Raw genomic sequence first — 17,167 nt, 5'->3', positions numbered from 1 at the left:
CTACCTTGCGCACGTGCTGGGGGAGGCCGTTGTCATTTCATGTGAGGCTGGGGTGGTTACGGGAATGAATTATGTACATGTGTATATATGTATATGTCTGTGTATGTATATACATGTATATGTGAGTGGGTTGGGCCATTCTTTCATCTGTTTCCTTGCGCTACCTCACTAACGAGGGAGACAGCGACAAAGTATAAATTAATAAATAAGTTTGAACAAATAAGTTACGAGTCAAGTAAAGACTCTTAAGAAGAGTCACTTTATTGCCCAACAAGAAAACTATTAGAAACCGGGCCAAATATACAGATTTGGGTCTTATCATTAATGAAAAACTAGATTTTAGGGAGCATAATGAGCATATAACATCAAGAACTACTTTCACAAAAGCATCCTAGGATTACCCATGGCATTTTTTGGATGCTCCTGCAACCCATGGCTGTGCTACATTCAATAGCAGGGAAACATGGACTCTTTTGGAGTGTGAATGTACAATGAAAGTCTCATCAAAGGTAACTCTTCCCATAAGATGTGACCTCATGTAGGCAGAGTCTAGATACATCTCAAGTTTAATCAAATCTTTTTATATATTTTCAACAGAAAAAATATCAATGTATTTTGGATTAAAAGGTCTGGGTTTTCTTTAAAAGAAACAATACTCTCCAAACGGTGCCTTTTATCTTGGTATTACAAAAAAACAAACATGGTAGCCTATTTATCATACAAATTTGTAACCTTATGTAACCCAACATCAATTCAAATACATGTTAAAAATTTCACTGTACAGGTTAAAAGAAAAAGGAACTGTAGGAGTATATATGTTTGGTGTTGTGTTTTATGATGTGTGCATTTATTTATGATAAACAACTAATGAATTATAATGAAAAAATCTTTGGCATTACTTTATCATTCTTATATATATATTGTCAGAGAATAAGGAATAACAAAGCTTTACTCTTGTTTCAAATAACTAATAAAATACCTGTTCTCATGTCATACCATGCAACAGCAGTATCTAAAACTTCCAAGATTAAACTCCTAATAAAGGCACATGCTGAGTAACAATCATTCAAACAGTAAGCATTAACATTACAACAGCCAACCATTTTCATATCAGCCCTCTATGTATTTACCTTCACACATAAAGTCATGTAATTATGTAAATATGCACTTGCTGCTGGTGACAAAAACCTTTGAAGCAAATTTAAACACAGTAGCACACAGCTACCTCTATTAACCATTACCATTGTTACATGTAAGGAGGTTCTTTCACATAGAGTTTTGCATTAATGACGTTCCCTTCTAAACAACTACAAAACTGGCTACAGTCCTGACAAATACACAATTCACTGGAATAAAGGAGAATCATTAAGGAGAGAGCATTACAATAAATACATTTTCTTAGTATAAAAGTAATTTGATAAGGAGCCTACTACAATAACACCCTGTTATCACATTTCTACAATAGCATGGCAGCCTTTTTTAATATGGTAAGATGATCTGTATATTTAATATGCCTAATCATAATGTTCATCTAAAAAGCACATCTGTCATAAAACAGATGAAGGCAATTCAGAGTGGCTTATGACATTTAATCGATATACTCGTATGCCCACAATACTATCATATCTCTATACATACATATTCTGTCTTTTCTATCTCTCCTGAGAAGGCACTAATCTAAGACTGAAAAAAATACAAAAAAATATCTAACAAGCACTAAGTTATATAGCGTGTTGCTGCAAAGAACTCAATTTTCATTTAATACACACTAGTGTTTTTTTACTGATTTAACAAATGCAAAAATATTTTTTCAGAGTACATACACAAGCAGTATAACCATATGATGGTCTAAGTGCAATGGCAATAACCCAATAGTCTGTACTGAATTTCTTTCTTGACAATATTAAATATATTCCTTCTAATATCTTGATATTTATGACTAGATTAACAGAAATGACAGATCAAGCAACATAAAATAAAATAGAACAGTACCTATGAATGTACAAGATCAAACTTCTCTTGTACTAATGGGTAATTTTCTTCATAAATCTGTTTAATAGATTCATTCAACTAAGCAATTTATCATGTAATTACACCAGTCCCAGTTAGTAAATGCCATCAACTTATAACTTTAAAGTTAAAATTCAGTACTAAATGACTTTCCATGTTCTTATGATTATGTTACATTTCAAAAATATCTCTTCATCTAAATCAGTCACAGTTAATGTGCCATTATATCACTTTCCCATAACAAAACATAACATGGTAAAAAAAATCAGTGAATTTTTTATTACTTGGGGGAGCATCTGGTGCTCTCTCATAAATGGAGTTCAGCTGGTGTTCCAAATCAAAAAAAAAATTTTGTGTGTGTGTCTGTGTGTATCAGTTCTGTGATATTCACATTTTTTTTTTTTTTTTGCACAAAATGGCACATATTTTGATTTTTTTTTTTTTTTACAATACCAAGAAAATAAAAACTGTGACACTTTCTGAAAACCTTTAGAATTAAAGTAACATTTCTTCATAATTCTGATACTAACTTAGATCACATCACAAATTCAAATAATGTACAGTGGAGTCACAATAATTCACAAAATTCACATCTGACAAATTCATGGGTACCTCTTTTCTATCGCTTTTTTTGAGATACCACAAACAAAGTCTCATAATTCCTGGCCAAGAGGAGGCAGCCTCAGCATATGATCCTTCTTGAGTCAGCAAGCTTTGTGGGTGTAAATGATTTTGAATCATTCATTTTACACTATGGAGCTATCACTGGATTGTTGTTAGAATGAAGACCACGCAATGCTCTACATGCTACAGTGGATGATCTAGTAAACTGCCACTGCCACCAGTACTGAGGAACAAGGCTCCTTGCCTCTCCCTTTCTGGTTTGATACTGATGATGTGCTTTAAGGAACTGAATATCACAGACAAAATGTTTGATAAATTCTCTATTGACATGTACAATCATACAACAGATGGGAAGCTAGAGGACTAAACTTTGTCAACAGATTCATTACATGCCCGTCATATCACATAAATTAAACTATCATCCATTCTTTTCTTTATTGTGTTCATATACTGTATTTTCTGAAGTATTATAAATGATAATTAGTGTTTATCAAATGAGTTTAGAACAGTTTATGAATGCAGTTTGGCTTCTAGAACCTAACCAATTACACAAATCTAAATAAAGTAAACTAAAATTCACATTTTGATAATTTGAATTGACTTCTCATACATAACTCACAAATTATGGTGACTCCTCTGTAATATCATACAAGAATCATCATCTCTATAAACCTATGAATACAATGCACATTCAACATGGGATATTTAGAAATTATAATAAAGATCAATATATCTTCATTATTAGCCTTAAAGAACATCTAGAATATAAAAGTGAGAAATTACCCTCAATCACTACTTCTGCTCAATGCATATATATTCACTAGTATGTGATCACTGCCATAAACATATTTTCATCAGAGCTGATTGTGAACACAAAATATACGAAATTAAAAGGATCTACTTGATATTTCTGCACTTTACAAATCAATGAGGTCTAGTCAACTACAAAATCAGTGTACCAGTGACTTAAATATATGACAATATGTAACTTACATGTAAGAAAATTCTGTATTTAAATTAGCTGTTACAAAATAACATTAAAAAATAGCAACATCTTCAGAGAAAATTCAGTTTTACAAAAACAAAATTTGCATATGTTGGCAAAAGGGTTATAATGTTCTTTTGCCAAGCCTGATCAACTATTAGGAGATTGCAATTAGTAATAACTTCTGTCACTTCCCTTGTCTTTATTGTCAGTAAAAGTAAATAACTAATTTCAAATACCTGTATGTCAAAATGTGAGTAATAATCATCTTTAAAAAAGGGATGCCCAGAAACTATTACCTTAAGGGCTGAAATCTTTGAACCTTCTAGTATGGAGTAAAATACAGTTCTCTATTCAAAGTAACATTTGTGCAGAAGCACCTGATATATTTGCTAAAAAATATGGCAATGACTATGCGAGTTGAAAACAACTGCCCTATTCACTACTTATTTTAGAGAAAGTAAAAATTATGTCATTTTAATCATACAACCCAAGGACCTCTTTTATGAGCCTTAAGCAGCTTTAAGGTTATTCCTCATGTAGGAACAAGGAAATGACCTCATTATTCATAGTTACTCCAGGACCTCCTTCTCAAAGGCTCCTTGTGTTACCAAGGATCCTTTTTCCAGAGGCTCCAGTGGCCCAAGACTGCACTACACTCAGTTGCAGGAACAGAATGCATTCCTCAGAAGAGTTAAGTTTTCGGATGAGACTGTATTCTCTTTCATCAAATGACTGTCAAAGCCTTGCCAAAACTGACATTTTGCTAATGGCATAATCTTAAGCAGAGAGTGAAGCAGGGGGTAGCAATGCTGTTTCCTGTGGGATAGGGTAGTGTCAGGAATAGATGAAGGCAAGCAAGTATGAATATGTATATGTATGTATATGTTGATATGTTGATACATATGTACATGCATGGGTGTTTCTCTCTCTCTCTCTCTCTCTCTCTCTCTCTCTATATATATATATATATATATATATATATATATATATATATATATATATATATATATATATATATATATATATATGTGGTGTGATGTGGTTTGATCAAGTAAGTAATGAAAGGATAAGAGAGATATGTTGTAATAAAAAGAGTGTGGTTGAGAGAGCAGAAGAGGGTGGAGGGAATGAGTGAGGAAAGATTGACAAAGAGGATATATGAGTCAGAGGTGGAGGGAGCGGGGAGAAGTTGGAGACCAAATTGGAGGTGGAAGGATGGAGTGAAAAAGATTTTGAGTGATCGAGGCCTGAACATACAGAAGGGTGAAAGCCGTGCAAGGAATTGAAACGATGTGGTATACCGGGGTCGATGTGCTGTCAATGGATTGAACCAGGGCATGTGAAGAGTCTGAGGTAAACCATGGAAAGTTTTATGGGGCCTGGATTTGGAAAGGGAGCCGAGGTTTTGGTGTATTAAATATGACAGCTAGAGATTGAGTGTGAACAAATGTGGCCTTTGGTTTGGACATATGGAGAGAATGAGTAAGGAAAGACTGACAAGAGGATATATGTGTCAGGGGTGGAGGGAACAAGGAGAAGCAGATGACCAAATTGGAGGTGCACTACTGGAAGCAAAGTCTCGTTCAAGAACATCTTACTCTAAGAGACTATATTTCCCAGATAATGGTAGTGGTACAATAGTGGAGCCTCTGGAAAAGATATTAGGTCAATGCAGCTGTGCCTCTCTTAGAAACTAGTCCTGGGGTAATATTAAAAATAATGATTGTTACAAAAATCCACCTGTATAAGGTTACTACCACAGAAAAGTCACCTCTGCCAGCTGAGGAAACAGAACACTTTCTCCTCAAGGAACTCCTCGCTTCAAAAGAGTCCACCTAGTCCTACTTTGTGTAGTACAGTCTTGGGCTACTGGAGTGCCTGGAAAACAGGTTCTGGGTAACACCAGGGCCCTTTCACAAAGAGATCCTTGGGTAAATAAACATAAATAAAGATATAATTAAAAAGAACAAAAGAATTCATTGACAACTATGAGCTTTATAATCATAGTATTTTACATTACCTGATTTCTAATTATTCTATTCCAATTTGAGAGAGATTTTTGGCAAGATAAACTATATGTAAAACTTCAGTTGAATTTTTTGCATATATGGATCTTTCTATGGATTTCTGTGCATTAATTTTTTTTTATCTTTTAGACAATCTATAGTCTAAAACCCATTTACACTTTAAGAAATTCCTAAGAATTCATCACTGATGTATTCAACAACTCTCTATATGCAATAAAACGATAACATTAACGATTACAAAATCCAAGAAATAGGTTGTTTAATATTGGGAGATTTATGAGTAATCCACCATAAGACACACTTGGGAATGTGAAGTAAATACTGCCTAGCATTTGAATTTTGTTAATTTTTCAAGTTCTGCACGTTACACAAAAAATTCAAAATAATTATCTTCATATATATCAATTATTACATTTCATGCTAAGAGTACATACCGAATAATCATAAGCTTTCAAAATAATTATCTTCATATATATCAATTATTACATTTCATGCTAAGAGTACATACCAAATAATCATAAGCTTCATTAACCTATTAGTAATCAATGACTATGGTAACAATTAACCAATCATGAAAAACTTGATGGATAGTTTGAAAGTTCATACTGGGTTTCAGACATCTGATCATGGAGATGTGAGCCAATGAAGAGTGGAAAAGGTTGCTGTAAGGTGCAATGAAGCTGTGGAGTACAAATAAGAAATGAGATTTATCGATAAGTATGTCTGCAAACATTTGTAACAAGACTGAATCACTCAGAGGACTGTAATGAAATAATGATAAAATATGGTTATGACAAAGGAAAAATGTGATGACCCAAATGTGAAGAAGACTACAAAGATATGTTGTGAAATCTGAGGGACTGCAGAAATGTGAATTCAAGTGTGAGAGGACAGGGAAAAAGTACTGAAACTTAATCGTGGAAAGTATTGTGGAAAGATAAAACTGAACTGAGGAGTGATCAAGTGAATCTAAGGGTAGATATACTGCAGACATGTGACATCAAAAATGATGAAATGTGATGAAAATGAAGCTTATAAAGGTCTGTTAATTGACCTAGTGTGGAAAGGATTGTAGAATTGTGTTATGACTGAAGTATGATTAGAATGAAATAGGGAGAGGTATGTTGCAAGATGAGACCAAATTACAGGATAAACTGTGATATGACAATATCCATGTATTTGAGAGGCTTCAACATTTGCCACCATGCTCCACTGCTTCTACATTTGTCCCATGCTCCAGTGCTTCTACATTTTCCCCATGCTCAAGTGCAGAAAACTGTACAACTAAAACTTTCTTAGCCATTAAGAAATAAGATCCAATAATCATGATCATCATTTAGCTGAAGTGAGTTACACACTGAGATTTGCTTCTTGAGACAAACACATATTTCAGTTCAAAATACTGAAGCTTTTCTTCCATACTTTTCCACCGTCACTAGGCACAGGTCAAAAGGCGTGGCATGTTGCTTCACCACTCAATTGGTTCAGGGTTCTTAAGTGATGTAGAATAATGGCTTCCACACAAGTATCCGACTTCATCTATTTCTTTCAGAATCTGAAATTAATAGGCAATAAATTAAATTATATCAAATGCAGACTAAAAACAGTAAAAACACTGAAAAGCAAAAGAAAAAACTATATCAGGGAAAAATGCATTCAAATTTCATTGTTTTACATATCAAGGTGAAAATTTCAAAATTTTTGTAGGAAAGAAAATCTGGATATTTAAACAAACATACACATCCCATAGTAAGTTACCCAGCACATGTTTATGGTAACTCATCTTACTAAACTATCAACATTAAATATCTCATGATTAACATCTACTGAATGGGTATTCCGTAGAAAACTTGTGTTGCCTACAGTTCAGCAAAGAATGTCTGAGAAATACTTAGAAAAAAGAAGGATTTGTTTGTGGTAATTATGGACCTGGAGAGGGCATATGATACAGCTAATAGAGATGCTTTGTGGAAGGCCTTAAGAATACACGGTGTAGGAGGAAAGCTACTATAAACAGCAAGAAGTTTTTATCAAAGGTGTAAGGCATGTGTATATGAGCAGGAAGAGGAGAGTGAATGGTTCCAAGTGAAGGTTGGTCTGCAGCAGGGGTGTATGGTGTCACCATGGCTGTGGATAGGATGGTTTGGGAGGTAAATACAAGAGTCTTGGAGAGAGAGGCAGGTATGCAGCCTATGAAGGAATGGGAGGGCCTGAGAAGTAAGTCAGTTGTTATTTGCTGATGATACAGCACTGGTGGTAGATTTGAGTGAGAAACTGCAGAAGTTGGTGACTGAGTTTGGAAGAGTGTGTGAAAGGAGAAAGTTGAGAGTGAATGTGAATAAAAGCATGGTTATTAGATGTAGCAGGGTTGAAGGACAGAACAGCTGGGGTGTGAGCTTGAATGAAGAAAAATTGGAGGAAAAGAAGTGTTTTAGATACCATGGACGCAAAAGTGAGTCATAGGGTGAGGGAGGGGGCGAAGGTTCTGGGAACTGTGAAGAATGTGTTGAGGGAGAGAATGTTACTTTGGAGGGCAAAAATGGGTATTTTTGAAAGAATAGTAGTCCCAACAATATCATATGGATGCGAGGCACAGGCTATAGATAAGGCTGTGCAGAGGAGGGAGGATGCAATGGAAATGAATGTTTGTGGACAATATGTGGTGAGAAGCAGTTTGATCAAGACGGTGAGTAATCAAAGGGTTTAGAGAGATGTGTGGTCATAAAAAAGCAATTGAGAGAGCAGAAGAGGGTGTGCTAAAATGGTTTGGACACATGGAGAGAATGTGTGAGGAAAGGATGACATTGTGGATGTGTCAGACACGGAGGGAAGGAGATTGGGGACACGAAATTGGATAGAATAATGGAATGAAAAAGATTTTGAGTGATCAAGGCCTAATCATGCATGAGGGTGAAATGCATGCATGGGATAGATTTGGTATACTGAGGTTGACGTGCTTTCAATGGACTGAAACAAGGTATGTGAAGCGTTCAAGGTAAACCACGGAAAGGTCTGTTGGGGCCTGGTTGTGGATAGGGTGCTGTGGTTTCATTGCAATACACATGAAAGCAAGAGAATGGATGTGTGGAGATGTGGCCTTATTTCATCTGTTCCTGGTGCTACCTTGCTGACATGGGAAATGGCGATCAAGTGTGAAAAAAAATTCCTTCTACAAATGAATAATCAAACAACCAAGAGATAAGTGATACTGGCCTTAATCTACCCAAGAAGAATATATCTGTGGTGAGAACATACATGTCCGATAGTGGAAGCACTAAAAACAGCATGGTGGTTGACATGTTTCCTAAGTGGTAATGCCACCTCTTCCTTTCAGTGTCTTGGTACACTTGCCATATCAAATCTCTCATACACCCCTTCATCTCTTTCTTCTTTCCATCTTGTCATACCACAAGCTCCTCTCAAATGGCTCACTTCCACATCCTGGATCCTTAACCTCCATGACTCATTTCATGTCCAAGTTTCAGCTACATACATCAGTGTCAGGAGAACTAAGCTGTCCCTTAATCCTTTCTTCACTTCCATCCTAACACCTATATCCTTCATCATTCTATAACAGTATCCAATGACTCTTCCATCCTGTACTGCTCTCTCTCCCTTACCATCAAACTTACCCAAGATAGCTCCCAAATACTTCAATTCTGTCATTTCTTCCAGTCTCTCTCCTCCCATATCTAAAACACAGTTTAGTACGCTTTCTTCTCTCACTCTATAGGGCTTTGCAACCATATAAACAAACTGGCAATTTTGATGATATAAACAATGTCATTCTGATATATTTGAATAATCTCGGCATAAAAGTGCACTAGACACTATGTAAACAACATGGTGGCATCACCACCAAGCAGGAATGTCACTGCTGTACTGTTTTTAACACTTATTACCATCTCACAAATACATTCCTTCCAAAGTTTCTTAAGGCCTGAATCACTTTTTTCTTGGTAGCTTCATTATTTTTGTATGTTTTTTCATTTCATAAGGAAGAAATAATATAAAATGTAAACTCAATGTATGTCTGTAATTGGGAGACCAATCTGGTGGAAGCACTAGGGAGAAATAACTATTCATTTTACTGGCTAGAAATCATTTTCTTTTTATAACATTCATTGTTCAACCAGATCACCTGAACACAAAAAAGGCAACTGGATGGCATACATGGCGTTATTCTGCTATGCATTCACTATTTTCAACATATTTTGGGGTTTCTGTCACACTTGCTTGGTTACTGTTCATCAATCTACGCTAAGCACATGCTTGGTGAAGACATAAACTCAATATTCATGTTCTCACGTAACTGCAATATCTTTTGTTATACAACGGTCTATCTCTTTGCGATACATCACAGCAGATAAGAATGGTATCCACAGTGCATGCGCTATGATGTTCAAAAATTGCCTCGGAAATTCTGAAAGGGTGGAAATAATCATGAGAATGAGAAGTGCAGCTAGCACCCCATGCAAGACTTTGGCCTCAGCACTTATTACATTAATAAAGACAAGAACAAAAACAAATCTGCTTCTACTCAGGACACAAGCCCACTTTTCTTTAGACAGCCAGCCCCACCATTTCTGCCATTATCTCGACCTAGTTAAAATGAAATTTTGTGGGGAAATTCTATGTGATGACAAGGGCTGTGAAGCCATCCTACCAAAACTTTAAAGACATCAACAGCAACAGCCTGAGGCCATTCCCACTATAAAACAGGAATGACACAGGGCTTTATTGGTGACCCACTGTATAATGGGAATGAGAAAGGGCTTTATTGGTGATCCTGCTTTTAAACAGGCAGGCCCCACCAAAATATGTCATGCACCCCAGGCTTGACAGTGCTAACACATACCCATCATCACCTTAAGCCTGTTGTTGTAGGTATTAGCAAAAAAAACTCATGCCCTGAGGGATCTCACCAGCCATCTGCATGTTCTACACTATGCCAATGAGAATACAAGAGTTATAAAATGTGTTTCGTCAAGATGAAGTCTGAACAAGATCTTTGATCAAGCTCCCCACCTGACATATGTTTCTATTTATTTATTTATTTATTTATTATTTATCTTGCTTTGTCGCTGTCTCCCGCGTTAGCGAGGTAGCGCAAGGAAACAGACGAAAGAATGGCCCAACCCGCCCACATACACATGTATATACATACACGTCCACACACGCAAATATACATACCTATACATCTCAATGTACACATATATATACACACACAGACATATACATATATACACATGTACACAATTCATACTGTCTGCCTTATGTCTGCCATATGTTTCTACGCAGTTTTTTATGTTTGAAACCTGTTTGTTTAAAATCCCATGGAGGCCAGACACAAAATGGTAGTCTTCATAGAAGACAGCTGTATCTGAGGTCACTGCTGCTAAGCCTGTCTAAATTTAACATTGGAGTCTCACTTAGCCCATTCCAATGATGCATTAGGGTGCCTGGTTGGTAAATACACACACCATACCTTGTGTTACAGCTAATTGAAGTCAAACAGTAATCCGTCCAATATGAATGGACTGGTCTGGGGAAAACCATGGGAAACAGAAGTACATCGTGGCAATAGACAGATGAATAAAGGAATAAGGATAGTTTAAGTGAAAACTGATGGGTTAGAATGAAGTCATTCTATACCTATAATTTTTAGTATTCTAGCATTGAGGTTCTGCTTCTCTACAATATCATCAGGAGAATCCTGCACTGTAGATCAGTGTTGCACAGTATTTCTAGCTTATTTTCTTCAAAAGATTCTTGCATCCAGCAACAATACTTCATGAGCAGCCATTCATTGCAAGACAAATATACCTATCTTTGGATTCACAAACAGTAGCAACTAAGTGGTTATTAGGAAGGGGTAGTAGCCCATTAATAATTCAAACACACAGTGAGAAAACACTCTTGGCCTATAATATTTACCTGTCATGCATTTGCAGAAGAAAGCTGCACTGGGAGTACATTTTGGAGTGAGTACAGAGTATAAAGTATTGAATAGCAATATAAGCCTAATTACTCATTACTGTCTACTACTAGTACAACACTGCAATAATATCATATCTGATAATCTACACAGCAGAGTCATATAAATACAGCAGTAAGATAATTCTACTGGACTGTAAACTGCAATGGGAAAGGAGGAGGCAGAGATAACCAGGCAGGAATGCCTCTCTCTCTCTCTCTATCTATATTTCTAGCACCTGTTCCCACGTGGAACTCCCTCAAAGGGGTGGCCACGACAACATTCTCCACAACTAGTGAACTCCAGTGCCACTTCTTAGTCTTTAGTGTCTCACCTTAACAGGCCACTGGCAGAGGGCAACTCTCGCAAAGTGTTTGCAGAGGCTTCTACCTAATGCTCCTGCTCACCACTTCTATCAAATAATCATGCCTAATGTTCCTGCCAACTACTTCTACCTAATGTTTCTACCTAAATGTTCCTAACAACTACTTCTATTTCTCCTACCAGTTTCCTAAAAGGCATGGCTTGTGCACTGTGCTAGGAGCAGGAAAATCTAGAATTAAGAAGATGAGCAAAGTGAGTTAAGTGTTGTCAAATGCTATGTATGACAAGAAGAGATTGTATGTTTGTGGACAGAAAGCCAGCAGTCCACATGTAGGTGAGGCAGAAAGAAAAGACAGTTACCTGGATCAAAGGAGAGTAACTTAGCAACCACAAAAGTGCTGGCTTACGAAACAGCTGTCACTAACCCTCCTGATACCCAGGTGGGTAGTGCTGGTAACATAAATCCCTGGTCATTGGCTTCCTACTAACTACTACCTACATGGTGGGATTGGTGACCCATTCATTTGCCAAAAGAGGTACTTTCCCATCTTATCAGTCATCTGATTTTATTGTGCTTCTGGACTACGCAATCAAAATGTTTAAGTCAGCATCCTCTGCAGTTACAATATGGAACCTCAATCCTCAGGGTCTGCTTTATCCCTATCAATAACACGGGGTTATAACTTACATAAAAGTCGAACATTAAACCAGTAACAGCCATAGCTCCATGTCTTAAAGACAATCAAAGCCTTGCTGTGGTTCCATAAAAAACAAAGCCAGGAAATATCACATGGACTCTTTGTGAACTGTCTCCCTAGTGTATCACTGGTACACCAAGTAAAGCATTATAACCTGGGCCCCAACCAATGAAACATTATTTAATGATGATCTTGACTTATATGACTACTGATCAGTCACACCAGCAACAGCAAAATAAACAACTAAATTTACTGAGGGAGCTGCCTGACCAATGGCTGGTGGACCATTCTTTTGAAATCAAAACTTCTCAAATGCTTGAACAAGAGCCCAATCCTCATACAACAGTTCTTTATCATCCCCTGCATTATGTTTGACCAACATTCCCTAGCTCCATACCTCCATTATGAAATACATAAAACAAATAAGTATACCATTAACCAACCATAGGATTAATTGAAAAGGGAACATATAAATATAAAGCACAACAAAGAAAATATGCAAAACAGAGAAATTAAAAAATAGCAGCGGTCTGGCTGACCCATTAAACTAAACTGTCAGCCTTTTCTCGAGGTACACTGTTTCTCAAAATAAAAGGATGTAATTATGATGTCATGGAAATACCATCATTACACTGATATCCACCCAACATCTCTGAAGGCCAAAAAATAAAGTAATGACACCACAAGTTCACATCAAGCAATGTTCAGCAGATCTGCACAGCACCATTGGACAAGTACATGGATGAAGGTGTCTAGCTGCTTGACACTACCCTACCTTCATGCCATTATAATAAATTTCCAGGAAGGCTGCTGTGTGGTCAGTGAATCCTTGTGAATGAGCATCCGCTGGTCTCATATGTTTTATGACAACCAAAAAGTGTGATTCCTTATGGATATACCTTATTCTAAGAGTAATGCTAGTATCTCAATCCCTAGCACATTGGTTATCTCTTGGATATTAAAAAATGGGCTCTGTCCATAATTCCATTAGAAAATGCTTCACTTTAAAGTGTAAAATAAAAATGTTGCATTCCACAACTGTCTATACTGTCATCCTAAAGGGATTACAGGTAAGAACTGCTAGTTAATTTGCAAAGCTGTACCTTGTCCAACATATCCTTAGTGTGAGCAGCAGAAAGGCAGAACCTCATTCGACCACCTGTGATCTTGGTAGCAGGGAAGCCAACACCTACTCCAGCAACACCACGCTTTGTCAATTCACGTACAAACATACTGGAAAATAACATAAACCCTGTTATAAATCTTAACATCGTGTTTTAAGATCTTTACCTCTTCAAATGAATCCATCAAAATATTAACATACTTAAAAGCTATAAGCATGAAATAATTACAAAAAGAAGGAACAATAACATAATTCAAAACATTATGTTATATGGTAAAAACAAGTACACACAAAACATCTAAACAAACAAAAATAACAAAAAAATTCAACACAGCATTAATCAAAAGATCGCAGTTCATCAAAACACTTCCAAACAAGTAAAAAATAACATAGGGAAAATCTCCCTCAAGCAGGTGTCAGATCTAAGACTCTACCTAATAAACATTTCCCCATTTCTAACAAAAAGGTGGAATATCTGTTCCAATATGTGAATAGTTGTGTAGAGTGGATACTGACATGAACACCTGTCCAAGATAAGCATATAATAAACCAGAGCACTTGTGTTATTTTGCTTAATCAATAATAATATTTTCTGTAAATTTCTGTAATCATTAACCATGAGGGAAAAACACATAAAAATACAATCTACCATATCATTAAGTGTAAATAATGCAATTATCCAACATATAAGTGTTCATATCTTAGGTAGCATTTTCTTTCAGAATATGTGAATTATTGTTAGTTTGTGAGTTCACAACTTACTGAAAAATCTTGGAGAAAAAATGCAAAGAAATACACAAAAATATGAAACATCATATCAACTAAGTGTAATTTAAGTTTTACCATGTTGATGTTTGAGATTCAACCTCCCTACAACTCAGGAGGTGCAGACCCTATGCTCTAGGGGGCTCACCATTGGTGGGGGACCTAAGTATTGGGCCTAGGGGGGTTTTGGGCTTGTTATCCCAACTGGTCCCTACGATAGCAAGGCTCCCTATATGGGTGCTAGCTCCTAAGTCTCACTCATTTTGGTTTGTTTCCCTTTTTCACTAGCTCTTCCACTGTACCACCCATTTTTGTTGTTATTTTTTGTGAGTCTAAACAAATACAAGATCATGAACTTGGTATGAACTTACTGAAGAGAAATGTGAGGAAAAAGTATACAAGAAATACAATTTACTGTATTTTTCACCTAGTATAAGATGAATATTCTTAACTGAAGGTGATGGAAGCCTCCCCGAGATTTCAAGCATTCATGTTCTGTGTAGCACATTTAACTTCTACATCCATTTTCACCTTCTACATCCATTTTCACCATTATTTTTCCGAGTGTGTAAATTACTTTCAGCTCATAAGATGGGTGGGAACTGAAGAAAAGTGTGCAGAAAGAGTGTATGAAAAATACAATTTACCAACTGTAATCTGAATGTTCAGTGAAGATGATTATTAGCAGGTAAGAATTCCAACTTTTTCATCTCATCTCCAAAATATTACTTAATCTGTTGAAAATTATTAATTCATGCATTAGGTAAGAATGAAAAGAAATATGTATAAAAAATGTATGTGAGAAATACTTAGAAAAGCAAATGGATTTGTATGTAGCATTTATGGATCTGGAGAAGGCATAAGATAGAGTTGATAGAGATGATCTGTGGAAGGTATTAAGAATATATGGTGTGGGAGGAAAGTTGTTAGAAGCAGTGAAAAGTTTTTATCGAGGATGTAAGGCATGTGTACGTGTAGGAAGAGAGGAAAGTGATTGGTTCTCAGTGAATGTAGGTTTGTGGCAGGGGTGTGTGATGTCTCCATGGTTGTTTAATTTGTTTATGGATGGGGTTGTTAGGGAGGTAAATGCAAGAGTTTTGGAAAGAGGGGCAAGTATGAAGTCAGTTGGGGATGAGAGAGCTTGGGAAGTGAGTCAGTTGTTGTTTGCTGATGATACAGCGCTGGTGGCTGATTCATGTGAGAAACTGCAGAAGCTGGTGACTGAGTTTGGTAAAGTGTGTGGAAGAAGAGAGTTAAGAGTAAATGTGAATAAGAGCAAGGTTATTAGGTACAGTAGGGTTGAGGGTCAAGTCAATTGGGAGGTGAGTTTGAATGGAGAAAAACTGGAGGAAGTGAAGTGTTTTAGATATCTGGGTGTGGATCTGGCAGCGGATGGAACCATAGAAGCGGAAGTGGATCATAGGGTGGGGGAGGGGGCGAAAATTCTGGGGGCCTTGAAGAATGTGTGGAAGTCGAGAACATTATCTCGGAAAGCAAAAATGGGTATGTTTGAAGGAATAGTGGTTCCAACAATGTTGTATGGTTGCGAGGCGTGGGCTATGGATAGAGTTGTGCGCAGGAGGATGGATGTGCTGGAAATGAGATGTTTGAGGACAATGTGTGGTGTGAGGTGGTTTGATCGAGTGAGTAACGTAAGGGTAAGAGAGATGTGTGGAAATAAAAAGAGCGTGGTTGAGAGAGCAGAAGAGGGTGTTTTGAAGTGGTTTGGGCACATGGAGAGAATGAGTGAGGAAAGATTGACCAAGAGGATATATGTGTCGGAGGTGGAGGGAACGAGGAGAAGAGGGAGACCAAATTGGAGGTGGAAAGATGGAGTGAAAAAGATTTTGTGTGATTGGGGCCTGAACATGCAGGAGGGTGAAAGGAGGGCAAGGAATAGAGTGAATTGGAGCGATGTGGTATACCGGGGTTGACGTGCTGTCAGTGGATTGAAGCAAGGCATGTGAAGCGTCTGGGGTAAACCATGGAAAGCTGTGTAGGTATGTATATTTGCGTGTGTGGACGTATGTATATACATGTGTATGGGGGGGGGGGGTTTGGGCCATTTCTTTCGTCTATTTCCTTGCGCTACCTCGCAAACGCGGGAGACAGTGACAAAGTATAATAAATAAAAATATAAATATGTATAAAAAATTACTGAAAAATATTATATACCATAATCCCCAATTACCTATAAGATGATAGACACTAATCAGAGGTGTTGTGAATTTTTTTTACACATCTACATTACATTAGTCAAAGGTTCAGTAGAAAAACTGTGTTTGAAAATCTTGCAATACTGTAATATGTTATACTGTATAGCGATGATATTCGATACTTTTACATTTACATGATGAGCGAGACCTTTGAGAAAGTTGGCAGAGCAAACGAGGATACTACAGATTTTATATTCTAAGAGAAAACAGGGATTCTACGAGTGTTTATACTCTACTATTACACATGGCTGATCCATTCTCTTTATTGCAGCTTTCTTCCATATAAGAGAGCTAAGCAAAAAGCGAGCTAAAGTAGTGTCACAGGTGCTTGGATAGTAATGAAGCTATGTAGGAGATCTATCACAGTTATTTTCTATATCTTTCTGAATATGAAGATAATTATGTACACACATTA

The 17,167-nt window shown here is 36.8% G+C and overlaps 1 protein-coding gene across 1 annotated transcript in view; it reads right to left on the bottom strand.

Moving 5' to 3' along the window:
* Positions 1-658: 658 nt before the first annotated feature.
* Positions 659-17,167, bottom strand: part of lace (serine palmitoyltransferase long chain base subunit) — a 143,878-nt gene continuing 127,369 nt past the window's right edge. The window contains exons 10-11 of the mRNA XM_071664180.1: positions 13,752-13,881; positions 659-7,204 (exon numbers count right to left, since the gene is read on the bottom strand). Of these exons, the coding sequence (XP_071520281.1) occupies positions 7,118-7,204; positions 13,752-13,881 (217 nt within the window). The 3' untranslated portion in view covers positions 659-7,117. The remainder of the gene's footprint in view (positions 7,205-13,751; positions 13,882-17,167) is intronic.

Source organism: Panulirus ornatus, chromosome 8 (genome assembly GCF_036320965.1).
Source record: "Panulirus ornatus isolate Po-2019 chromosome 8, ASM3632096v1, whole genome shotgun sequence".
Classification (NCBI taxonomy): domain Eukaryota; kingdom Metazoa; phylum Arthropoda; class Malacostraca; order Decapoda; family Palinuridae; genus Panulirus; species Panulirus ornatus.
This window is presented reverse-complemented; position numbering and strand designations above follow the sequence as displayed.